This window comes from Terrapene carolina, unplaced genomic scaffold (assembly GCF_002925995.2).
Source record: "Terrapene carolina triunguis isolate 2854851 unplaced genomic scaffold, T_m_triunguis-2.0 Scaffold105, whole genome shotgun sequence".
Classification (NCBI taxonomy): domain Eukaryota; kingdom Metazoa; phylum Chordata; order Testudines; family Emydidae; genus Terrapene; species Terrapene triunguis.
The window spans coordinates 707,119-734,957 of NW_020664456.1; the positions used below are offsets into that span (position 1 = coordinate 707,119).

Below are 27,839 nucleotides of genomic sequence, written 5' to 3' on the forward strand. Positions count from 1 at the left end.
TCATCTGGAAGCTCCATTAACTTCAGTATAATTGTACCAGTGCAATCCCGGGTATTGATGAGGAAAGCCAAGATTTGCACTGGTGGACACTACCTTAATCGGGATAAAATCTATCAGTGCAAACTGTGCCTTTCTCTGTGTACTCAAGGGGTTGCACTGGTGCAGCTAAGCAGATGGCAGTAATCGTGGAAAATCTCCAGTGTAGGCAAGGTCTCTGTTTCTGAAGGCATCAGATATTCAGTGATATAAAGTACTATCAAGCAGGAGAGACTCCCACTAACACAGGGCAAGGAAATGTAAAGATAAAGGAAAAATCCAAGAGAGACTTAGAGTAATGAGATACCATACAGTTTGAACCCTGTGTCGATCTGATCCTATAATTACAATAATTACCTAAGACTTAATTTTGGTTTCTTTCTTTAAAGTCAGGAAAGTACATATTGTGACAAGATAGATTTAATAATTCCCTACAAAACTTTGGAGGGGAAAAAAAAAGTATTCTAAACTAGACTGATACCAGGCGAATTAATGTTTTCTACTTGATTTAAATTAAGGAAGCACTAGAAATAACCAAACCAAAATGATTGTGAATTTATGTGTTTCAGTATTGCTTCCGATATCTCACCTATGAAATATCCCCTTTGTTTATAATTGGACATAAACAGTTTTGAATGGCTATTTTTAAAGTATTTGGCACAACAAGTAACAGCAACTTTGTTTAACAGTTTTCAACGAATGAAGACCTTTCACCATGGCTAACAAAAAAGCACGGCAAAAATATGAAATAGAACTATTTGGAAAGTAAAATCAGAGCACGTAGGTAGGTGATGGCTTCATAACAATGGCAACTTCTTAAAAACATCAACAGATTTCAGTCAGAACCGCCACTGCCAAATCAAGTGACCGGAAACTGCCTAAATCTTTAGCTAACCACACTGAACATTCCCCCATCCCTTGTTCTGGACATTTACCAACAATCAAGTATGTTCCCTACTTCAATCTAGATGATATCTATTTCAGATGCATATTCACCTATACATGCTATTAAAGGATTTAGAGTAAAGAGACTATGCTGTACTCTGTTCCATTTCTGTACCTCTCTAACCTTAAATCCAATACTTATTCCAGTCCCAGTAAGCTTTGCTGGTAGTCTACTGTAGAAGTGGTTATCTCTCGCTCTGGTGAACAAATGTATTCTGGGAGTTACAGCTCAATTGAGCATAATTCTTTCATCTATGTTGTATGAACATAACTGCATCAAATTGATTTAAAAAACACAATCTTGGTTCGTACTTTCTACTGAGGTCCTGAGCTCTGCAGCATCAGGTCCAATGTTAGCATTTTAACTCAGTTTTAAACATCCACAAATATTAGTGAAGTAGTCATCCTCTTCTGATAAAATATGTCTATTTTACATACCCGTTTTAGTGAACGGCTATCATTTCTGCATTTTCACTGGTTAATTTCTACACTGTGCATTCTAATAGGGGTTATAATAGATCTGTGCTGTTACAAAAGTTTATACCAACCACAAAATTCAAAACCCAATATTTTACCCAATGAATAATTTAGAGACTGGAAATTCTGAGTAGGTATGGTTAACTAAAGCACTTTATGGATATATAAACCACTGCAATGGATTTAATTAAAAAAATAGGCTGAAATGTCAGATAAATTGTTTTAAGGCTTGATCCTGCACTACTGAAGTTAAAGGGAATCCTACCATTGATCTGAATGAGAACAGGATCATGCTCTCAGAGCAGTGCATTGAGAAGTAAAGGCTGACATTCTATTATTAGTAACAGAAGCAGGAGGCATGCTAGTTACCCTTGTTTAACATGTACCCCTTGATCTTTGATTTTAAAATCCATAAAGGATGATAAAATTCAATGCTAGCTATTCTAGTGGTTACAAATAATGCAAAGTGTTATATCCTTTAAAATTTTATCTTCAACACCAAGCAAAATGTATAGCTCACCTTTAAGATTTTTAAAATTACAATATACGACGTTTTCCTCACTGCTAGTATCTCAGCATTCATTACTGTGGCATCTTAGGGCTGGATTCCCTTCTCACTTACTCTGGTTCAACTCCATTAACCTTCAAAGAAATGTCTCCTCATTTTCACCAATGTAAAGGAAAATCAGGCCCAAGATTTGCTTTCTACTGAATTACTGTGTGAGTTTCTAAAAGTAACTTCATCTTCTTATTCTCTACATGAGAGAACAAGAAGAAAAAAAACCTGATGGGAACTCAAAATATATTACCAGAAACATTCATAACAAACATCTGAGGCACTGATTTTTCATTAAATAATTTAAGACTTTCCTTCGTGTAGAAGAGATTTCTGAGGATTTATGTATAAAAGCAGTTATGTATCAGAGAAAGCACTCCAAGTTCTTATCAGCATGAAGGGATAATGTTTACTTAGGCTATATTCTCTGACAAACCACTTTTAAAAATTTAAATTATTTATGACAACAAAAATAACAGTCCTAATACTCCTTTTCAGACATACCCCCACTTAGCACTTCTAAACTCAGACGTTCTGTAGGTTAGTTCTGTGTAGTACAGCTTACTATCTCTTCAATATCAAAATGTTGTTGGAACCTATTGTGTATTACTTAATAAATACATTATTTATTTAAAAAAATGCTCGTCATCAACCCACTTCTTTCCTCTCCCTACACTAACTTATTATTGATGAATCCTGGTTGGGTTTTTGTTTTGTTTTGTTTTTTTCAACTGTGAAATGACCCTATATCCTTGGTCTCTAAATTATTCAACAAGGGCACTTTGTGTTGTAGTCTTCTGGTATAGAAACAATACTAGAGATATAGAATTATAATAATTCTATATGTGCATAATATCCTAGAAAAAAGGAGTTATATTATAGATACTGTATACATTTATAATTTAGAAACCAACATTAATTTGATTATCTATGTAAGCACAAGCAAAAGTTAATTTGATTTATACTAATCTTCCATGGGATCAAAACAGAATTTCAAGTTTGATCGTTATTTTATGTCTATCAATCTATTTCAAATAAAGGCAAGTCTTGTCCTCAATTCAGGATGTGTTTCATCAGACCCCCCAGTTTCTAAAAGTATTTCTTGGTGTACTACTTTTCTCAGTATGGTGATATATCAGCAAAGTACAGGGTATTTTAATTTGACAGGTTGCACAAAGAAATACTTTGTTGCTTGGGAAGACTGCATAAGCTTTGCCAGTGTTTTGCAAAGCACAGCTAATCACAAAGCGCGGTATAAAAATCCCAAAGAACGTCAACAACAAAAAAATCGACCAGAGCAGATCCTACATTCTAAAAAATATTTAAGAAATATTCTTATGAATCTTCATATAAATATTTCTAATGAATACAGTGGATTTAATCTTCCTGCTAAAATATTAGTTTCACCAATAATGCAAAGAATACCTGCATGTATAATGTAAATAAAACTATTATAATGCTTAAACAAGCTACTGGTAACTGACATTAATCTTTAGTTGTTAGTACAGTAAATATGTTACATCCATCTACCATTACAAAGAACAGTTAATGAATCATTTAGAAAACTACCCACAAACCAATTAGGACAGCCTTATCTTCCTATTGCATGCATAAACAATAGCCAATGGCTCAATAAATGTAAATATACATTTTACATTTACAAAATTTGTTCTCAAAAAGAGTCCATGTGTTGAACTGAGAAGAGTGTTGAAAACACTGAAAACTCTTTATAATAAACAAAACATTTCCTTAAAAAGTCACTCTGATCTGAATTACGTGTGTGTACACACTTTTTATAGGTAATAACCTGGGAATCTGCTATACACAGCAAATGATACAATAATAATTAGAGTTTCCAAAACTAAATATTGGTTTATAAAAGCCAAAGGGCAGTGTTTTGCAAAGATTCCACAAACGGACTTTTCCTAAGAAAGCAAAATCTGAGAAAAATTCTAAGAACTATGGAAATTACAGAGTTCATATGAACAGATTATTTCTAGCACTCAGAAGTCAAAAATATTATAAATTGTTCACAGCACCTAAATGCCAGGAAAAATGATCATGGTAAATTATACCTCATGAAGAATTCATGAGGTCTAATTTTATATTATTTCTAAGTGTTCATTAATGAACAAACTCAGAACACTCACCCATAAAAGAGAATTTAGATAAATAATGCAAAACTCTTAGATAAAATAAGAGAGCGCTTTAATTAGCATTGCAAGTTGTTTGCTTTACATGTGAAAACAAATGGTGCTACGGTGGAGGTCCCATAGCCATATTTAAATAAAATGTTAGTAGACATTTACAAGGAAAACTGTTTGACACGGGATTACATCAATGTGAGCTAAGCACCTTTTTGTTCACTCCAGTGGGTCTATATGGGGCAATTAGAGTGCAACACTCTACAGCACTCTGCAATTCACAACCCCATAGTCCAGACTGCGGCGCCATGTACACAAGTCCTTAGTGAAAAACAATTTTTTTTTAATAATTCCCAGTATACCAACAGTGTTGACAGCAAGGATTTTTGCACTGTACAAACCATGATCCTTCAAGAAGCTTTCCCCAAGTGCAAGGGACCCAACGGGGTTTAGCTGATTTCAGGACTGGAGTCTTATGCCCCAAACCAACAAACACATACATGCTTAACTTTACACATGAGTATTCCCACTGAAGCCAAACGGGCTACTCACAAGTGTAAAGTTAAGCATACATAATAAGTATGTGCAGGATCGGGGCCAAAGGCACTTACACACATGCTTAACTACACTGCTGTAAGTAGCTCCGTGGATTTCAATGGGACTATTCATGGTAGTAAAAGCAAGCAGGTATATTAAGTGTTTGCAGGAATGAATCCTTAGATTATAAACTCTTCTGGGCCAGGACTGTGCCTGCCTATATCTTTATACAGCACATGGCACAAAATCCTTTGGGCACAACCACGATAATAAACAGTAATTAAAACTATTTGTTTTTTCTAAAGAACAGACTGGCAAAAGTCAGAATTAAGGGCCAAATGCTCCCCCTTGGATGTACATGCACACTTCCCTCACAGCTAATCTTAAGAGAAGCAAGGAAAACGTCTTTGTGGATCTTGAACATACACATTTTCCTCTCCGTAACACAACTGTCAAATTTCACCGTCAATTACCTTTTTACTAAAGCTTATGTACTACACAGCTAGACTTGTTATTATTTACTTAATAAATACATCATGAACATGAAATAAAAGAGGAAAACTAAGCTACAGAGCAATTCTGCCTCAAGGGATCTCCAGTATCCCAGAAATGAATAATTATCTAATCTTCTGTATTTTGACATACCCTCCCCCCTCACAATTTTTACATGCTTTATCTTCCCCCTCTTCCTGTAAAAGATATATTTAATATTTACACACTCATGTATAGGAAAGGATTAGCCAGGAAAATAAAATGCATTAAATTGGAAGTTCTTGTTACCGCCATTTTATTTCACATGACAAAACCTTAGTTTCATTATAAAATTTTGTTTTCAGAGTACAGTGCAGTAGTTTTAAAACAGTGTTCGAATATTTTCAGTGAGTTCACGATTACTGGGTGCCATAATTTTACTGCGCACGAAAATCACGCTAACTGACAAAAAGTCAAATTCATTAATTTTAAAAGGAAAAGCTTCATTTTAATAAAATAGTTTTCTTCTTTCTAAATGGCTAAACTTGTTTAGGACAAAAATGTTTGTAACATTAAAATGATACACAGAGGTGTCGAGGGGTTTTTTGTTTATTTTTACATTCCCATCATCTGTGATGCACCTACCAGTGCAAAGAAAATAAAAATTATTAGTAATACTATTTATATTACAGTAGTACCTGAGGATCTGAGATCAGAGTGTTCTCATACCAGGCACTGTACAAACAGAGAGAGACTATCCTGCCCTGAACATACTATTAGTAGTGTGGGAGTGAAATAAAAAGTATATTATCTTCCCCCCGCCCCATTTTGCAGAAGGGGAAACCAAAGCAGAAAGGAATTATTAAATGACCTGTCCAAGGTCATAGAGAGAGTCTGTGTCAGAGGTAGGATTTGAATCCAGATCTCCCTAGTTCCAGTCCAGTGTCTTAATCACAAGAGCATCTTTCCTCCAAGCTCTTTTCCAACAATGGAACCAATGGGCCAAAAAAAGAAAAAAAAAAAAAAACCCCCCCCCCAACAATGGGCCAAATCTGGCTCTTTATCTTCAACATTTGTTCCTACTATACATTTCATTGCGTCTCGTTCCCAAAGGATACTGGCCTCTACAGATACTCTGCCTGTTTGAATAGGATGGAAAGTCTAAGACTCTCATAACTACCTTGTCATTAGTCAACATATTGCACAACAGATAAACTAGTCAAAGAAGCCATTCTCAAAGGATAGGATACATGTCCTTCCACTATGTAGAAGAGACTAAATAGGTACATCACACATTCCATATGGCTTCTACCTCTCTCCACAGAGATTTTGGGGATGGCCAAGAAGTACAAGACCCTGCACCTGCTATACAATTCCACACAAGTCAGAACCCCAAGTGCTATCAGCAGCCCAACTGCCAGAGATGGGGTAAAACCACTAGCCTAGCTTTCCAACCACGTGCTACATGTGCTCTGTCATGTCTGCAGCGATTTCTGAAGACATGCAGGAACCTACTGTTAAATTACAGCCTTGCCTATGTCTGAGAATGAAGCCTTTGTTTTCTTCCAAAGCAGGATGTGACTTCTGTTGTTGTGTGCCATTTAAACCTCGCAGAATCTCTTTTCTTGTCCTTACGTGCCTCCATTATGCAGGATATTAATACCCATTTGCAACTTCTTCACTTCTTGATGAGGCCACAAAGAGTAAGTCCCAATTCTATGTGGTTCTATTTTTAGTACTTTGCAAATGTCAAGTTTGGACTCGAGCATGAAACAACTTTCTGAGGTTTTGTACATTATACAGGAAGGAATGGCTGAGGAGTTATAATGGGTGTCCTACCTGCATTTTAACCATAGTTAGTCACTCTTTTCACCAAGGCAATCTACTTCCTTGGTGGAAAGCAGAGTCTGAATTACCTTTTCTATTTGGACTGGTTTCACTGAAATTTGCCTTCCATCTTTTATGCCACTAAGGTCAGAGATGGAGAATACAGCCCTGAATTTACTGGAATTGAGGTTTAGAAGAGATGCCACAGCTAAGTACACAGCATGGCAAAAAAGGAGCCACCCAGACTGCGATAACGGTGACACAATAACTCAGGTTTAAATCCTCTACTCTGATCATAACAAAATGCCACAGACCATAACAAAGCTGACCTGGTTCTGTGTCAGGACACTTGTAACATTGGCTACTCTGCCCTAGAATCTAACCACTTAGTTCTCCCAGAAGGTCATGGGGCTACACACACTAAAAGTTCCCTACATTCTATCAATTAGAACAAAGGAATCCAAGGTCGGGCTCCACTGCCCCTAAAGCAAACCTCATTCTTCTTCAATTACCCTTTCTTTCATTTTGCTAAGCTTGCATGCTGAAGTCAGGTTACGCTCTACCTAAGAGTTTTATCAGCTTTTTGATCATACCATATTGCACCTCATTTCCCTCCGTTTTTTTGTGTTTAATATACTACTTGTTCTTTCAAGTTGCATCTGAAGGACAAGAGAGCTCTGAAGAAAAAAAAAAAAAAAGTCTCATAACCAGCAAGCCAATTTTTCCTTGATCAGGTGCTCCAAGCCACACTGTATCCTGGGATTTCCCCCCCTCTTCCCCAAAAGATTATACCTGTGTTAGGCAGTGAATGCTACAAAGGGAAAAGAGGTCTCCTATTGACTATACTATTCCTTTTGATCTATCCATGAACTCTTAAAAGGCTACATTAACCAGCAGTGTATTTCCACTCTGTGCTTGCTAGCAAGGTGGTAACCTCAGGTACAAAACACACCACAATAATGGCTGCGCTAGACATGAACTTAGGCAGACATAACAGTTTACCTAGCTAGACAAATAAATACAAGATTGTGCTAAAGCAGGGATGGGCAAACTACGGCCCGGGAGCTGCATCCGGCCCTTCAGATATTTTAATCCGGCCCTTGAGCTCCTGCCGAGGAGCGGGGGGCTTGCCCCGCTCTAGCGGAGGACCGGGGGCTTGCCCCGCTCTGTGCATGCCGTGGCGCCACGTAGCTCCCGGAAGCAGCATCATGTCCCCACTCCAGGTCCTATGTGGAGGGCTAGCCAGGGGCTCCGCATGCTGCCCGTGCCCCAAGCGCTGCCCTCGCAGCTCCCATTGGTCGGCGACTGCAGCCAAGGGGAGTGCAGGGACAGCGCCTGCGGACAGGGCAGCGTGCAGAGCCGCCTGCTCACACCTCCGTGTAGGAGCCGGAGGAGGGACATGCCGCTGCTCCCGGGAGCTCCTTGAGGTAAGCGCCCCCGGAGCCTGCACCTCGACCCCCTCCCACGCCCCAACCCCCTGCCCCATCCCTGATGCCTGTCCCGCCCTCCGAATCCCTTGGTACTAATCCAAAGCACCCTCCTGCACCCCAGAGCCCCCACCCCCCAGCCGGAGCCTGCGCCCCCCACCAGGACCCCAACCCCCTGCCCCATCCGGCATCCTGAACTCCTCATTTCTGGCCCCACTCCAGAGCCCTCACCCCTAGACGGAGCCTTCACCCACTCCCTCACCCCAACCCCCAATTTCATGAGCATTCATGGCCCGACATACAATTTCCATACCCAGATGTGGCCCTCGGGCCAAAACGTTTGCCTACCCCTGTGCTAGAGACAGAGACATAAGACAGGTCTCTACCCTGAAGTGCTTACAAACTAAATATATACAAAAGCACAGGCAAAGAAGCAGGACTATTTCATCCTTTTTTGTTTTCTTTTAGTTTTTTGATACTAAGCTGTTATGCATTTGATTCTTAATCTCTACCCATTAGTTCAGTTTCCTGTTAGTTTTTAATTAAGTTACCAACTTTTCATATTTGTTTTGTGTGTGCGTGCATGTTGCACAAGTATAATGGGCCAGGTCCCCAGCTGGCAAAGACTGACATAGCACCACTGTGGCCCCAAGTTTTTAATCGCTTTTTTCCTTTTAAGAATCATCTACTCTAAACTCTTTCCCAACCCACAAGTTTAGACAGAGAACCCCATATTATATAGCTATATAGTTTGGGTTTTAAAAGTTTGGAGAGATACATAGTAGCCGGAGGCCAATAAAGAACACAGGGCTCAGAAGAGAATCGTAGGACTGGAAGGAACCTCGAGAGGTCATCTAGTTCAGTCCCCTGCACTCACAGCAGGACTAAGTATTAAAAAGGCCAGGTAGAAACTGCTACCTAAGCACCAGTGAGATTTGAATGTGCAATCCTCCGTTTACTAAACCAATGCTCTAATCCCTGAGCTGTGGAAACAGGTCCCAGGAACCTGCTAGGTCCATGAACATCATCTTATTAAGAACCCCTGCTGCTGGAATTAATACCAAGGTGTACAAACAAAAGGTGAAATTTTCAATGGCTCTTTTGTGATTTAGGAGCCTAATTCTATTTCAGTGGGACATGGGCTTCTAAGTCACATAGGCATTTTTGAAAATGTTACCCTTATGTGTTTCATTTACATGAAGGCCTACGTTATGCAGAAATTGATGGCGTATCTACACATGCACTGCACCAGTTCTGTCCAACATAGTCTAAACTTTACTTTCAACAGAGCCTTAATGAAAACATAGCAGTAACTACATCTAGAGAACCTTAGTAGATGTGTGAACTTTTTTCCCTCTTGCAACAACAACTACTGCTTTCAGGTCTAAGAGGTGCGCAAAATAAGACATGATCTGATGCAATGCAAGTCACATCTCTTCCATCAGGAAAGTTAGCGTGTTCTGAATTGGCAGTACTCTTATTTGTTCAATATTAAGGAATCTAAACCTATTGGATTAGTTCTAGAGTAGGAATATACTTGCTTTTAACTTCCATTTATAACTCATCCATATTGCAAGGATCTCGTGTCATGCTGATGTTGCTTGTGAAACTGATGATATATTTTTATGGAGAATGATTCCTGCTTCTGTAGCGCACACAGGGTGCCCAAATTTTTAAATTTTGAATCCTGTAAATAAATATTGAAGCTATTACAAAGCAAAGGGTCACATACTGATAATCAAAAGCTGAATATCTGAGGACTATCTGGTGGCAAAAAAGCTAGAAATCCCCTACCATTACATATATCCCCTACATCTAAGTTCATTCTCACAATCTATATTATAGAATAAATATTTATAGTATACACTAAATGAGAAGCATTTCAAGCCACTGGACTGTGAAACACTTCAAGGAGAAGAATATTTTATTTATTTACATTTAAAAATCATACACACGAAAGAAATCCTATGCTGGGCTGTAAGCAACCTTAGCATCAGTTAAAGATATATTACACTATCATTAAGAGACAACACAATGGCATATACCTCCCTACCCCCTACAGTTCAGGCTAAATAATCATAATGATTCCTTCTGGCCTTAAAAATCTATGATTCTACATACAGTCACCAGACAGTGAAACATGACAAGCCATATCAAAACCTCCTCTCCCACAAATTTCCAAAGAAAATCCCACCCCCATCACCCTCTGCTCTCTCCAAATATCTCCTCAAAAAGGTGGGCTTGCAGTACACCGTGAAGTCAAAAAAGTCAAACTATGGGGAAGAGTAAAATTTCAAAGTTGAGCAAGCCTCAGGGAAACAAAAAAACAAAAAACCAAAACCTGCAGGGGGAGGCGTCTTTTCTTCTACACTAAAAGGCCTTCCCCAACACTTATGTTGATTTCAACTACGAGAAAGAGGCATAGCCTTAGAGAGACTGGGGTCCCAAGGCATTTAGTGATTCATAGGTCAAAGGCAACATGCAAGATCTTATGTGGAAGCCAACAGGCAACCAGTGCAGTTCATAGGACACCAGCCTCGTGTTCATGGTGGGATACTCTTTTGCAACATGTTGCTGTCTCCGAGCTAACTGCAGCTTCCAAATGGATTTATGGTTTAGCTGTATGTGAAGCACAAGTCAGAAGTCCAATCTAGAGGTGACAAAAGCATTAATCCAAGTGGCAAAGTCCACATCCAAGAGAAAGGGTGCAGCCAGATGCATATGGAAAAGAGCAGACTTTCACTGCTGCCACCTGATCATCTAGAAGCAATGGGGAATCTAATCAAATACATCCTATGTTCTGCCCACCTGCCTATCCACTCCCAACCAAAAGAAACCTTTGTGCCCCATAAATGCCTATAAATAAATTAATATGTTGTTGCCATTAGGTGGTATCATAACAGCCTAGGATATCACATCAGGAAGCAACCTACTGAACATCACAATGCCATTTATCTCCAGCAGATGGAGATGGAAAATATTTTTTAACAGCGACATATTTTTAACTTGATGTCATATAAGGCTCAAAACCACAAAGTCAGGTTCCTTTCCTTTGGTTAACAATGTCAGCAACAGTCAGCAAGACTCAAATGACCCTTTGGTCTCAGCCAGATGGACTATTTGAAGTTGTTTACAAAGCTTGGGCAATCAGGGTGTTTCACCCATGTGGGAAAAGGAAAACAAGTTAGGGCAATGTAGGTGGCACGGCATCACTTAAAAATATTTTCCATCTCTGTCTGCTGAGGGTAAACAGCATCATGCCAGCCTCTAAGCTGGTGCAAAAACATTGTAGAAAAATTTTGGTTCCTGCATGACTAAAATGGTTGTGCATTAATGCTCCAAATGATGTTTCAAATGTTGATAATCACAAACAAATAAACCATTATAAATTTGAATACAGCAAAGATGGGTTGATGGCAATTAACCCCAGTTTTTCCCCCTTTTCTTTTTTAAGTAAATGTCTTAACATATATATGAATATTTCCTTCAGTAGTTAGGTCATAACAAGTACTGACAATAAAAGATTCTAAAAATATACTTTTTTCGTGGATTAGTGTGTTTACAGTTAAATATAAACTGTGCTCTATAAATTATCAAACACAATGTCAAATTCTGAAGTGCACTCAGGAAATCTCTCACTGGGTATAAGAAACTGCAGAAAATATTAAGTTTGTCCTGCCCCAGTTATTCTAAAGAAGAATAAGTTACTCTGCAGATTAAAGAGTTAGTTTCCATCACTGATCATATTAAGAACTGCTGCAACCACTACAGTAACTCTGTATTGAATTTTCCAGGACTTTCCATATCAAGCAAAGAGATCATTTCCTGGAACAGCTGTTCTTACAGTAAGGAAATTAACAGCAATATTGCCACAGCATAGCTGGCACACGCACATTAGGAAGAGTTTCTAGCATTCATGAATTCTGCTAAAATGTATCTTCCCTACACACTACTGCCAGGATCTTCATTTGGAACAAAGACCTCTAAGAACAGTATTAAAACTGCATTTATTTATGAAGTATTTGTGTCTATACATTATTATTTCTACAGTGCCATAAGCGTGCATGATGCTTTACAAGACAGGTGCCCAAAGGTGCTTGCAGTCTATGTTGGACAAAGAAGAGCAAGGAAGTTACTGATTAGCAGTAGAAAGTCAAGGATTATCAATAGCAAAAGATGAATACAAAGACAGTAATAAAAAATTTCCCACTTACGAACAATTAATTCGGGTATCTGAAAACTGGAAATTATTTCCTATTCTGAGTGCATAATACTGTGTTAGCACTTCACCACAATATAGGAACTTGGTAAACATGGACTTCTTAAACTGTGACCATTGTGAACATTTTAGGACCTGATCCTGAATCGCAGATGTCAATGGGAGTTTTGACATTAACATAACAGAAACAGGAGTAGGCCGCTAGTTAGTATACAACTAAGTACTGCAATTCATTAGTATTTTGACCGTGCATTTTTTTGTTTTAAATCAGAACGACTGTAACCAGGTTGATTTCCAGCCTTATAAACGTAAATTAGATATGAAGGTTTAAAAATCAAACTGCCCACTGAACAAAAATGCCCATAAACAAGAATGGCTAAAGTTTAGTGATTCTTACATAAACCTAATGTATATATACTAAATAGAAGAGGAGTCACTTTTCACACACACACACACAAAAAAAAAAAAAAAATACAAGGGAAATCAGCTGTTGAGAAAGATTACTATAAAGACAATAATTCTGACAGTCACAAATTTCACTTTTGTTTTGGCATTACCGGAAAAATGGGGACTTCTGGGATTTGTACTGTCTGTATTATAATGCGGCGACACAGATAATTAATATTAAAGACTACAATTCCCAGAACTTTATATTCTGGTTGGGTGCATTACAACATGATATTACAGGATGAGTCAGTTATAGTTAAAATTATAAATTGTGGGAATTGTAGTCTTTTGCTGCTTAAAAGTACTGTAATAAAGAAAGATTCGATAGGAAAAAAAGAACAAACTTCCTTCATCCACCATCCAGCTTCAGAGGCTTTTAAATATCACTTGTTGCTGTAATTTACCATTATAGCTCTATTTCCTACTGCTAAGTCTTCAGAAAAAGACATCTTAAAAAGTTCAAGTCAGTCTGTTGTTTTTCATGTGCATCCTAGAAAAACACTTAGGGTCTTTGATTGGCTGCTTAGAAAAACAGACTGTTCTAAATGAGTATCAACATACTATAGGCCAACATGCAAAGCCCATGGCTGTTAAACAGTATGATTCAATTACCTGCTCTGCTAGCAAATTTCTAGGTCTCTACACAATGGGTGAGACAGGTCAACATTCTGATCAGCTGTTTCTGAGAGAGCTCACACTAGCGGAAGGTGTTTGAGTCTCCTTCCATCATTCTACAAATTCACCCACGATGCTGTGAAACGACTGGAATTATAGGACTTTTGCTATTGGAACGCCTCCAGAAGCATCACTGCCCACGTTCAGTATCACTTAGGTGAACAGGAAAGCTTTTTGCATAGAACTTTCTTGCACAGAACTTCAACATTCATTTACAGCTGTTCCAAAGCAAACATATGACATAGCACTTCCTTTATTATCAAGATTTATGGGTGCTGAAATGCCACTACACTGCTACCAAGTCTTTCATGATACAGTACTAGTACCAGTGCATGTCCCCAGACAGTGAAAAGTGCCAGCGGCATCCTATGAAATTTTTACTAGCAATATAAACCACTTAAAATAAAATTTAAAAAACTAAAAAAAAAAAAAAAAAAAGAAGTACTTCTCAGGCCAAGGACATATTTTTTTTCCCCAATCACAGCAGAATATCTGACACAACTGTGTGTGCCTTAGCAACAAAAGAGTACTACAGCATTTGATACATCACCACTCCAAATATTGTCAAAGCCAGCCTTGCATTTTACTGTGTAGCTGCAGAGAGTTTCCAGAAAGCACACACCCTCCCATTTAGCTGACCTTATTTCTTCAACATTCTCACTCTCTTTTCATCCAATTTAATTAAGGATTCCTTACTGGTTCTCAGCATTTCCTGGCTCTTATAGATTACCTTCTTCATTGGGGAGAAAGTCTTCGTGCAAGACACAATCAAGGGCAGAACAATGGGTAAGAATGCCTCTCCGCTTCTTCCTTGTTTTATGGGGCCCCAAAGAAAAGATATGCATAAAAGCTCTAAAATGGCTAGGGCAAACACAGATTGTCATTACAGAAAAATAAAAATAAACCTAACAGCAGTACCACAGAGCTAATTCTTAATGAACATATGCAAATATTGTAAATGTTACAGTGAGACGGTATCAAGTGGTTATGAAAATTAAAAAGCGTATTCTTATTATAATCCCAATTGAAACTACTTGATTTCTAACACTGATGTTCCAAAGCTATTGTGAACACTGTCTGAATACTTAATTACGTAAACAACAAACAAAAGGTCTCATCTCTGGTGCTCTAAGCTATCATCCAAAACTGGTTATAATTAAAGGTGTGAACAACAAAGTAAGTAACAAACCTGCAAAGTCAAGGTTCTGAGAAATTAATGGGCATCACCGCACTGCACTAGTTCAGATTCATCACTCATTATGTCTCAGACTAGCACTGTGCAGTTTCACATGTTTGTGCCTCATTCTCTTTCCTTCAAGCCTTTGCTTCCTTTTCTAGATGGCTAATTTTAGACAATTACTGTCTGTGACACACAGACTCTTCCTCCCCCCCTTTTCCCCTCCTTCTTCTAGTTGTAAAGCTAGTGACCTATAAAAGCCCCATGCACCTAAAATACTCCAGAATTTTAGAAAGTAAAGATGGATCATTTGAAAGAAGGGAACAAAAGAAAGCAAGAAGTATTTGAATACCCCTTTTCCCCATCACCTTCCCTTTGCATCATTTCAACGGTTAAAAACACTCAGATACAAAGGCTGGGTACACATACACAGTAAATACTAATTGTACTAGGACTAGACATACTGTACTTGTTGAATAGAAACAATGTTCTGATTTTGGGTTAATATTTTAGCAAGATAAAATATGCACCTCAGTAAAGCCTTTCAGGTAGTTTAGAAGTCAGAGGTTTATGTTAACTATGGACCTTTGCACCATATGAACGAAACGTACGACATTTGGAGAATGCCCTTTCCTTTCTCATAAAAACCCTGGTATTTTTTTACACTATGTTGTAAAAACAAGGTGTGACAATATACACATGCAAACACGCATGTATAAATACATGCACACTCATCTCACTTTCCATCTATCTTGGAAAGAGAGTGAGTAATAGGGGAGGAGTGACTTTCCTTTCTTACATGGATTAGCAAATTTCATGAAGTATGGCCTATCATCATCAAAGGTGCCAGGCTTTTTAACGTTGACCTGCTTACAGTAAGATTGCTTGCGCCCCTTCTCCCCAAAAACCCCAATGACATTGAAAAAAATACTGCATTGCAGTATTTGCCAGTGCATCGGAGTGTATCCAGTCAGCTGTCCCACAGACAAACAAATGTACATTTTAACACGTCCAGGCATGTAAATTAGTTGTCTGGTATTCACAGATTGCTGAAACAGACAAGTGGATTTGTCAAGATCTGTGCACCTCCACACACATATATATAATATTCTCTATCACTGTCCATTTCTTGCCTGGGGTGTTTGCTGAAATTTTCTGAAAGTGCAAATTACCAAGGATCACGACAAACCCCCCTATCAGAATATGGGAAGTACTAATAACTTATTTCATACACAATCTGGAACTATTGTCCACCACAAGGTAATGTTCAAGTGGTAGGACTATTATGTGCAGAAAATAACGTTCATTTAATGAACATTCCCAGCAGCGTACTAACTAGGGAAGACTTGAGAATGTAATGTAACCTAGAGGACATTCCTTTAAAAAATTCCTAAGTAAAGACTAAAAATATGCAAGATTTCTGCAACAACTAGATTTTCTCCAATAGGAATCAAATATTTAACAGGACCAAGTCTAGATGGTCAAGACTATTTCACACCCATTCAAATGGGATTGTCAAACGAACACTTTGCAGTTCATTTTTAACCTTCCTTTGTCAATAACAACTGGGGTTTTCTTCATCTGAGAAAGCTCAGAATGGTAAAATTAATAAAGATAAGGAAAGCAAAGGAGGTTATCAAGCCAGTCAACTGTGGAGGAGCATATCTGTATCTAACATGGAAACCTGATTAGTAAGGTGCATAGTAATAGAAAGAATTGTAAACTGGTAGCTGGTGTTTCTCTTCCATCAACATCTGAATGTAAAATCCCTTTTTTTTAGCAAGACTACAATTTCACAAAAATGACCATGTTTAAAAGATCGCTACATATTCTCCAATTTTTGTTTAAAAATAAAAGGTTTTATGTTCTATGGTTTTACTATTATATATCTGGCAATCTTACATGAAATTTCACTATTTAATAGCTATTTTCCTACTTCAGGGTCTACTATGTGATCTTTCATGTGAAAGAAGAGAAGACTGACACTATCTACATGCAGGCTGCGTTCATCAATATAATCTTAAGACAAAGAAAAGAGAAAGAACAGTGGCAGAAACACGTGCCAGGAAACGTACATAAAAATACCAAATTGAACAAAAATGTAACTGTATTAACTGTTGCCGACACTCAAAAAAATGCAGCTATGTATGATCAAAGCCATTCTAATTTATTCTCATAACCAAATTCAGCAGCTTTAGAATGTATCGTCAATGTTTTGGGTACAGAATTAAAATTTTAATCTCTCTCATACATATATTCTTGTATATACTATATTTATATGCATGCACTCACACACACACCACACACTTTATATATGTTACACACACTTATGATTTTTCTTCCCCTACAGCAAAAGCTGTGCAGTTTTCAGAGGGTCATTCAATTACTTCTCTACAGAACAGACTGCAGCAGAAGCATTACTGAAGAGAGCAAATTAAAAGGGTGATTTAATTTCTCATATATTCTTTTTAAACTTCCTAATATGAATATTCTCATTTGAATCAAATGTTCTAAGTAATCACGCATGGAAGACAGGACTAAACTAAAAATCTGAAATTTTTAAAGACAGAAGGGTGTGTTCTTTGCCCGTGGTACGCGTCTCTTGTGCCTCCTGATGTGTGACAGACGAACGCTTTCTGGGCAACCACATTTTTTTATACCTTTTACGCTACCTTCTATCACCTAGAAGTCTACTATGCTTTTTAAACACTTCCGGCACCCACAACCTTGTTTAAAGATGTACTTCTGCTATTCCACATTACGGTGTGCCCTATATCACGAGAGATCATAACTAGCAAAATATATAGGTTTTCTTTAAAATCTAAAGCCAACACACACAGCTTGAAATTGAAAGTGGTTATTGTTATAGCAGGTAGAGGTGAGGCTAGTGAAGAAGAGGAGTACAGCTTCATTATTTCAGGAAATTTCTGCTTAGCGCATAAACTGCAGGATATGATGAACTCCCTTGAACTGATTATTCTGCCATAGTACCATCTGACTACGTAAAAATACCAATATCACTTTAACACAAAATCACTGCTTAAGGTAAATTCATTCTACCTACTGTTCTCATAGGGACATTTGCTGGAAAATTCTAAGCAATGATTTGCAGAAGCAATCAGCTGTGGGACTTCACTATTATACCTCTGTCAACTTCATTCAATATAATTTACATTTTTCTAAAATACTGCCTCCCAGGATTCCTCACTATTTTTTTGCACGTACAATTTCACAGCAGAAAAAAAAAAAAAAAAGATAACCCTCTTTTAGAAAGAAGAAAGAACAGATGCTTAAAAATAGATTTCTAGAAATCACTGTAAGCCGGAGCCAGAAATGTAATTAACACCTATTTATAAAGAATAATTAAAGTTGTGACTGCCACAAAGAACAGCAAAGATAATCGAGGTAGCCCCTGCCTTTTCTTTTTCTTTTTTTTTTTTTAAAAAAACACTGTTTGCAGTATTCCCACATGATTGCCACCTGCTCCCCCACTCAGCTTCCCCTATGCTCGTTTCCCCGGCAACCTTTCATTGGCTTTTCCTCCCAGCTATCGCTTTCAGTTCGGCTGCTCAGTCTAATCTTATTTGTTTTACACCCATCAAAACAAGCAGCTAGACAAAAGACAATCCTATAAGAATGTGAAAAGACCGTAGCTTTGTATCCCAGTTATAATAAATATCCAAAGTGAAAGTCTGCGGAATGTTTAATTGAAACAAAACTAGCAAGAGTGATTTGAATTTTGAAGGTTTTTCTCCCACTGAATAGCAGTGCTCTGTAAAATTCAAAGTCTGTAATAGTTGTATTTGATCATGCCATTTTGCACAATCTGTAAGGAAAACATAAAGGAGGAATGAGTCGACTATTTCTGATTCCTGCCAAAAGAATACTCTAAAAATAGAAATACTATTTTTACATAAATGGATTGCTTTGACTTCCTTCAATATTTAAAAAAAAAAAAAAAACCCTCCAAAACACCATTCTGTTTCACGATAGTATTAGCTCGTAACAAACAAAATACCTAATTTTTACATGCAGTTATTAGATCTGGATTTAATTTAACACTCATGTAACACAAATGACGATGAAAAGGCATGAGCTGCTGCCTGAGCTGATGGTCATACAGTACAATGACACCGTGACTGTCAGCCGAGACCATCCTTGCTTGACTGAAATGTAATGTTCAATGGAATCAGCGTGCAGTGCCATCACACTCCGATACATTAAAGATAGATAGATAGATCCTAAAAAATAAACAACGACCTGTAATTTTATTTATGACTCACAATCTGCTATCCTGAACAAAAGAAATTCATGAGGCACATATAAGCAGTATGAAACCTATAAACAGTCTCTCAGCATTCACTTACCATTTTCAAGCCATTCCACTCCATCTGTGATCACAAAGATGGACCCTTGCAGCCCCTCACAGTGTCAAAAGCAAAAAGAACGTTATGTAAAAGCTGACATTCCTTCTTACAGTACTGCTGCCCAACGATGCAACAAAATCGACATATACTAGGCGCTGCAACACATACAAGCCTCCTCCTCTTTTTATGAGGTCATGACAGGAAACTCTTTGAAATACAATATGCAGCATTTACTGAAGCTCATATAAATCACTCTCAAAAATTACCATACCTGCTGCGCAGTCCACCAAAACAAAATTACCAGTCTTGAGGCTTTTTTCCCAAGGATTCTGCTCTGCATTTGTATTTCCAACATGTGAATGTGGAAATTAATTACCTCCCCACCCAGAACAACCCCCTCTTTTTCAGCATTTCAGTTAGCCCCACACAGCCTCACGTTAGAAATCAGCTCTTTCTTTATTCTGAGAGAAATCACAATGACCTTAAAAATGACAAAGTACATCCTTTATTAAAGGATATGCAGGCATTAAATAGGAGAGAGAGAGAAAGAAAAGGGGAGAGAGAGACGGAGATACATAATGTAGAAACAAACCAGTCATAGCAACTAAACTCATGTGAAAACAGACTGATAAAGATGCAGATTTGGGGAAATCTATGTTATAGATCTATCTATTTATATATAACTACTATAAACAGATTTTAAATCTACTAATACCTACCATAACCATTCTTAATGGCAAATATTGGGTCTTGAAAAGCTTCAACTCTTCTAAAGATTTGCTATGGTTTCAGGGATTTAATTTTTTTGTTTGTTTAAAAAAAAAAAAAAATCCACAAAGCACAGTGCAGACGTTTTGTGCAGCAAAAGAATAATAATAAAAAAAAGCACAGTGTGTTGAAGCCCCCGATTCTAGGATGTAGATAAGAACAACTGAACAGAGCCTTACTGAAATTGGCTTGCAGCTTCTCCTTTTTACATCCATTTATGGGACCATCTGTCAGCTGAAGCCAGGATCGGATTGGCTAGGGAAACTAAAGGAGGCGTTGCAACATCAGGTGCTATTGAAATTAGCTACTGCCAGATTGACAATGTTAATGATTTGGTGACCTCTACAACAACAGAGACCAGATTTCTGAACTGCTGCTTGTGTCTAGTAATTAAGGCCCAGTTGAAAAAACAACACATATACGTGTATTTTATCTCTCCCTACCCCAGAAGTACAGTAACAGTTACAGGCCATATCTACAGTTTATATACCTCCATCATGGAGGTGCCATACCTCAGCCATGCTTCAATGACTGCAACCTCTTACCTCTTGCATGCGTGGCTTTGAGGTCTGGAGTATTTTAACCACCTTATCTTTCTCGACAGTTGCTTTCCGGAAAAATGCATATTTAATGATCTGCCTCTAGGCTTAAAGATATGACAAAAGCACTTTAATGTGCATTTTAACTGCATTTATTCTCAGGTACTATTGATTTTAATAATCAAGCAATTTTTTTTCCTTTTGCAGTAAGAGACATTCAAATGTATATATAGTTTTAAAGGCAGGTTTGATATTACTTGCACTTGATTATATGTCTAAAATATAATATCTACTTACCAGCACATTTTACCAGAATAAAAGTAGTATTTTATAATTATCCAGGTATCTCACTTCATTACTTGCTTGCTTTACAAGGAAGTGCTAAATAAACCTGGGCATTGAAATGAAATTATTTTTCAACTGTAATAAGCAACATGCTTTAACTTTGTAAGAAACACACTCACTTATCCTTTGCTTGCTTCCACAGACAAAGCACCAAACCACCAATTATAAACAGCAATATTTCACAAACTTTCCACTACGGCAACTTTTTTTGAAAATTCTCTTAATTAGGAAACATTTATATTCCCCCCTTCTTCAAAAGGGAAATATTTTAGGGGTTTGTTGATTTTATACATGGTAGCCAAGATAACAAGGCATGGCATCCTGTTTTTACATCTAACCTGAGATTAACGTTTATCTAATCTAAAACTACCAATTTTTAACCTATGTAATATTGATATTTAAATCAGTTAGTTTTATCTTTGATGTGTACAGTAAAAAGAAAATATTTTTTAAAAATGTCCAATATAATTATTAATATTTCTATTTTGGAACAGATAGAAAGGTAAAAGCTGCGGAGAACGCTAGTATGGGCCATGATATATGCTCGTTTAGCTCTTCACTGCAGAAAATAAGAAATGGTTTTATGAAACACCACAAACCTTCCCCACGCCAATATATAATTAACATTTTGGGAAAAGTTTTTTTAAAGTACAAATATTAACTCAGAACTGTTAATCTCGTAAAGGGTACTCAGTACGTTTTAAAATTTCTTTAAAACATCCACATGCACAAAAAAACCCAGTCACAGCCTAAACAAATAGTATAATGTAGGAAATATATTAATTTTTTAAATAATGTAGATACAAATGGATCATAGAAGCAGAAAACACACATTAGAAAAAACATTTAAAATAAATGAACGCTTCCAACCACGGAGTGAACACCGAATTCAATTAACATCTATTATGGATAGTTTAAATGGCTGCAGAGGATTTCTCTTCTCACACAATAGTTTTAAAAACATTTGTAGCTTAGCAAAAACTAGCAAAGATTACACTGGGTTGTAGGATAGGTTTCCTAAATCAATCTATGCAACTCAAACTAAAATACTACAGTGAATTCACTAGCATCAAAATACTGTATAACTAGTACATCATCATATGTTCTGGTCCCAAAATACACTGAATATGAAAGTTTCATTTGTAATGAAGATTTTTACGTAAGGTCTCTTCAGGGGTTAACAAAATTGAACAAGGGATGGAGAAATCTTTTTTTCAGCCTTTTCAACCTCAGCACACTTTGTTAGCTATAAATTAATGTTATGCATATCAAAAGATTCAGCCATTTTTCTGAAACAACAATCTCACATTGCAGTCCTAAACAATCAGCTGTTTTGCAAAACTAAAATTTCATGTACTTTGTACACTGATCACTTTTCAAAAAACCAAAAACAAAAAACCAAAACAAACCCACACACCAAATCTTTCAGAGGAATACTAAAACAAACGCACAAATGTCCTCAGAGGCCTCTCTCTAAAGACAAAGGCAGAATCCTATTGTTGAAAAAGTCAACCTTATTATCGTGTTTCCAATAGTACCATTCATCTTTCAGGGTAAGTGGCTGACCACTGCATCAGAGTTGTGACACATTTGTAAAGCATCAAATTCTCAATATAGTCTCTCAGAATCAGCCAGTAAACCTCTGAGAAAAGCCTTATTTTTATGCAAGCCTCCATCCCCACAAAAAGAAACTTGTCTTAAACACCTAATCCAATATCAAAATGAAATCACAGGGCTGTTTGTCCCCCCCCCCTCCTTACCATAAATGAGCAGTTTCTTGACTCATTAATGACAGTTTCCCTTAAAAGAAGTGATCTCATATCACTGAGCCTCTCTACACCATGCATACATCCCAAAGGTTGCGGGTATCTTAGCATCAGTAGCCGCCAGCAAGCTCTCTCATACAGAGCCCAGATGGACTATACCAGAAGCCAATTCAGCGTTAATAACTACCTACTCTGTGCAGTTTAGAAGCCTTACGTGGCATAATGTCCTAGGCAACAGCAGCCGACTGAAACCGCAAATAAAGACAACCCAATTGTCCAAAAGCATCGAAAGGAAAAAAAAAATAAGTGAAGAATGATTTTTTTACCTCTTACTTTCATAAGAATAAACGGAATCCTTCATAAACATATTCAAAAAGGTGGAAAAAAAACAGATGCTGCCCAGAAAAGTGACAAAATATTACCTCATTATTTAACAAAGCAGCATTAAGCGTCCTGCTGATTTCAAACATCTTGCCACAGATTTTGGTTTCAGAGAAACAGAAAGAATCCTTTGCAAGCCCTCTGTCTGCAAAGGGTTCTTCAATTTTCTTGCGCACAACAGTATAGTCAATATGTTATTTCCCTAGAGTTCGCACATTAAAACATCTAGTCAGTGAGCTGAATTTTCCCCTTATCTCACACACAGTACACTCCTGTTATATGCACTGCTCTCTTTGCAAGATTAGCCTGCCCCAAACATGGCTGTTGTTTAAACTATTCTGTGAAGTAACAGTTCACTCTACAACCACCAGGTGGGCAGTGTGCACAGATTCAAATAACCATCTTAAAGATTTTTGTTGGAACAGTCTTTAGCTGTGGTATAGAACCCAAAAAGTGCCCATATTTTGCATTCTTTTGTCAATCATCTGCTCCCCATAAGACAAAGAACAAGTCAATGAACTTTCATTAGCAAATCATTTAAAAAAAAATCTTAAAAAGGAACCTAAACACAATTACACACAAACCTTTCATTTGGCAAAAATGAACTTAATGAAAAAACCCAATCAGCAGACAGGATGAAATGTACTTTACAGGGGAACACCACCAGTGGAAATGGTCTCTTGACAGAAGACAGCAAAAACGTTGAGCATAGGATGACAAACTGGTTCAAGTAAACATGAACACAACATTCATTTATAGTAAACTTGGGGCATGAGGGAAGTTGGAGAATAGACAGACTACAACTTCCCCAGGTAAAATACCAGATTACTTAACATAATATTGTGATGGTAAACAAAACTAAACCAAAAGTCAGAAAGCGCATGATAAACTATCAGAGCACAAGTCCAGACAAAAATACTAGACTGATCATTGTTTTCAACAGCAATTTAAGAAGACTTAAATATGCTTACTAAATTTTCCTCATCGCTATATTTCTATAAACGTAAGAATTTTCTTTTGTTTTACTTTAGATATGTTACAACAAGGAATGTTTCTACTATCATACAAAGTTATGAATTCACTCAATACTCTACAGCAGTGCCCAAAGACCTCAATCAGATGTGGGGCCCACTGTGTTAGATACTGTATAAACACGTAATAGAATCATTGGACTGCAAGGGAATTCAAAAGAGGTCTTCTAGTCCAGTCCCCTGTATTGAAGGGAGAACTAAGTATATCCAGACCATCCCTGACAGGCGTTCGTCTAACCTGCTCTTAAAAATCTCCAATGATGGAGATTCCACAACGCCCCTAGGTAATTTATTCCAGTGCTTTAACAACACTGACATTTAGGAAGTTTTTCCTAAATGTCCAACCTAAACCGCCCTTGCTGCTACTAAAGCCCATTGCTTCTCCTAGCCTGAGAGGTTAACAAGAACAATTTACCTTCCGTCCCCTTGTAACAAAATGTTATGTACTTGAAAACTGTTATGTCCCGTCTCCCCCCGTCTTCTCTTCTCCAGACTAAACAAATCCAATTTTTCGATCTTCCCTCATAGGTCATGTTTTCTAGACCTTCAATCATTTTTGTTGATCTTCTCTGGACTTTCTACAAATTGTCTACATCTTCCCCAAAATGTGGCACCTAGAAATGGACACAATACTCCAGTTCAGGCCTAATTGGTGCTTAGTACAGTGGAAGAATTACTTCGTGTGTCTTGCTTACAATACTCCTGATAATACATCCCAGAATGAGGTTCGCTTTTTTGAAACAGTGTCACACTGTTGACTCATATTTAGCTTGTGATCCACTATGACCCCCAGATCCCTTTCCGCAGTACTCCTTCCTACGCAGTCATTTCCCATTTTGAATGCGTACAACTGACTGTTCCTTCCTAAGTGGAGTACTTCACAGTTGTCCTGACTGAATGTCATCCTATTTACTTCAGACCATTTCTCTAGTTTGACCAGATCATTTTGAATTTTAATCCTATCCTCCAAAGCACTTGCAACCCCTCCCAGCTTTGTATTGTCCGCAAACTTTAAGTGTACTTTGTATGCCATTATCTAAATCATTGATGAAGATATTGAAGAGAACTGGGCCTAGAACTGATCCCTGAGGGATCCCACTCGATATGCCCTTCCAGCTTGACCGTGAACCACTAATAACTACTCTCTGGGAATGGTTTTCCAACCAGTTATGAACCTACCTTATCGTAGCAAAGACAGCCCCTGTCCTGAAGAGCTTACAATTCACATTTTAAAGTTTAAAGCACAAATCGGTGGTGTGGGGGAAGAATGAAAAACAAAAAGAAATCACACAAGAGTGTTATTTATTATGGGCCAGAACTGAATCCCACTGAAATCCCATTGCAACTGGCTTCAGTGGGAGCAGGACCTAATAAGGTTATTTACTGAAAGTAAAGGTCATGTTATTTTCCAAACGTTCTATTTTATTAAAATGTGACAAACCATATGAACATGTGATTTTGACTTGTCAAATACATAGTATTACCTACACTACTATATTCTTTCATACACGGATGTGTCTATGAATACTTTGCACTGGGTTAAGCTATATATATACATATATATATATATATACACATACACACACACACACGCGATATTCTGTTTTGTCTGTTAAATAATATTAAGTGATGCAGTTATGATTTAACCTTCTTGAATATATTAATTTTCCACCCCACTTTCTATATGGGGAAGAAAGGTTATTTCCATCCATTTCTGGATGTATGAAATGAGCTTATTTTCTCACTCACCGTATGTCTTGAATATTAATTAAAATGTCACTTCTTTTCTAACACTGAAACGTAATCATTTAGTAAATAAAATATTCTTGGCTTGCTGATCTTGGAGATAATAAATATATTTAAGGGTTTCAGGACTGTTATTTTTTACTTGCAGATAACTTCAGTATTTTGATTACCAGCCATTCCTCTGATTTAAACAGAAATATTTTATAAATGTATTTAAAAAAAAAAGAAAAGAAAAAACAAACAAAAAAAGGGACCTGAAGCACATTTTTAAGGACCTTTCCTCCTACTACCCTGAGGCAATTTCAACCAATCAATAAGAAACCATTGACATGCCACCATCTGCCAAGCTGCAGAGAAATGTGGCTAGAACAGACCTCTTATAGAGCAGCAGTAGTCTCATTTTCACTCTATTAGGAAAGCACCAGAGCTTTCATGTGCAAGGACACAAAAGTCCAACTCAGACTCTTTTCACACCAGTTTCTGAGTACATTGCTGCAGAACTCTAGCATTTATGCTGGGTGAGTTTTGAAGCTAATCATCAAAGCAAGAGGGAGGGGGGGAAAACAGTAACAGTCTATTCTAGTGCAGTGTAAAAATAAAGAATTCAGTGAATTCTATCCTAATATGATTATAGCAAGCCACTTAAATACTGCTATCTGTGAACTACAACCTGGCATTTTCAATGGACTCTTCCTTTTCCACTCTTCTACAGAGGACTAGGTAGGCAAGCTTAGAAGTATATGAATTGTTTTCTAGGATATTTCTATTATAACCATATAAAATCAAAGATTTATTTGGGATCTAAGGATATTAATTTGTTTCTTGGGGTGGAGTAGAGAGAGAAGGTTGAACCACAGTGTGATTCAACACCAAACAATGGACTTGGAAAAGGAGATACACAAAGCAAGCACTAAGATTTGCCCTATGCTGTCATTGGAGAATCTGTGTGGAAATGCAGTATCTATGGGAAAGATCTCACGTCTCAGCACTTCTTCCCCACCAGCCCCACTCCAAGAATTTAACTTGAAGAAAAGTGTTCAAGGGCCTGATCCTGGAAAGATTCTGAGCATTCGCAACTCTGAAGATTGTGAGGTACTCAGCAGTGCTCAGTGTCAGGCCCAAGATGAGCCAGAGACAACTCAAATGGATACATGCACTGACCCATGAAGGACACATCATCATAGATGACAAAATTTTAACAAAATCTGCACTACAGGATCAGAACAGGTACCCCATTCTCTTCCAAATATAAAAATACAAAATAAATATATTCAAAGGGGATGGAAACTTCTTATATATACATGCCTGCCTATTTTAAAAGTCATCTGCAAAGGTTTAAGAAAGCTTGAAAAAAACTGAGCAGGCAAACGACAAACGGTGAAAGCCATCACATTGAGTATAAAACCAAGAGCCTAAATGTCAATGGTATCTAACCCAAAATTTGATTCCAAAAAAAGTCAGTCTACATTAAGAACACAACACTGGAGAGCTTGTGGGGAAGGGGGAAATGTCTAAAAAAATCCATGTCTAAAAAGGACACTTACATATTTAACAGAACCATGAATAGCTAGAAGTTTAGCGCAACATCCAAAAGCTTTCAAAAAATTGTGAATTTGGAGGGAGAAATGAATAGTCAGGCAACAATTATAAAAATAACAAATAGGCTGAGTAAAAATCAAGCAACACATACAACAGTGAGATTTTTAAAAATTATGGTTAATTAAACCATTAATGTACAGTATAGAACTATAATAAGATAGTGTAATTTAACTACTGAATGATTTAAATAAATAACTGATTGCCCTCTGGAAACTAAGTAGAGACCTAGGTGATCATAGACAATGCACTAGACTAGGCAATGCTAAAATGGTTTTCAGGTAAACTGTTTTATAAGGTTAGGGAATTCACATGTATTTAAGGTAAAGTGAGGAATTCACACGTATTTAAGGAGGCTGAGA

At 37.3% G+C, this 27,839-nt stretch overlaps 1 protein-coding gene across 2 annotated transcripts in view; it reads right to left on the bottom strand.

The window, feature by feature from the left end:
- Positions 1–22,834, bottom strand: part of LOC113406566 (ELAV-like protein 4) — a 73,252-nt gene extending 50,418 nt beyond the window's left edge. Inside the window, exon 1 of one of the 2 annotated variants that reach the window (XM_026651881.2) lies at positions 22,718–22,834. In XM_026651881.2, the coding sequence (XP_026507666.1) occupies positions 22,718–22,834 (117 nt within the window). Of the gene's footprint in view, positions 1–2,795; positions 2,805–22,717 lie in introns of those variants that run through there. The other variant, XM_026651887.2, reaches the window with a different exon arrangement.
- Between the last annotated feature and the right edge of the window lie 5,005 nt (positions 22,835–27,839).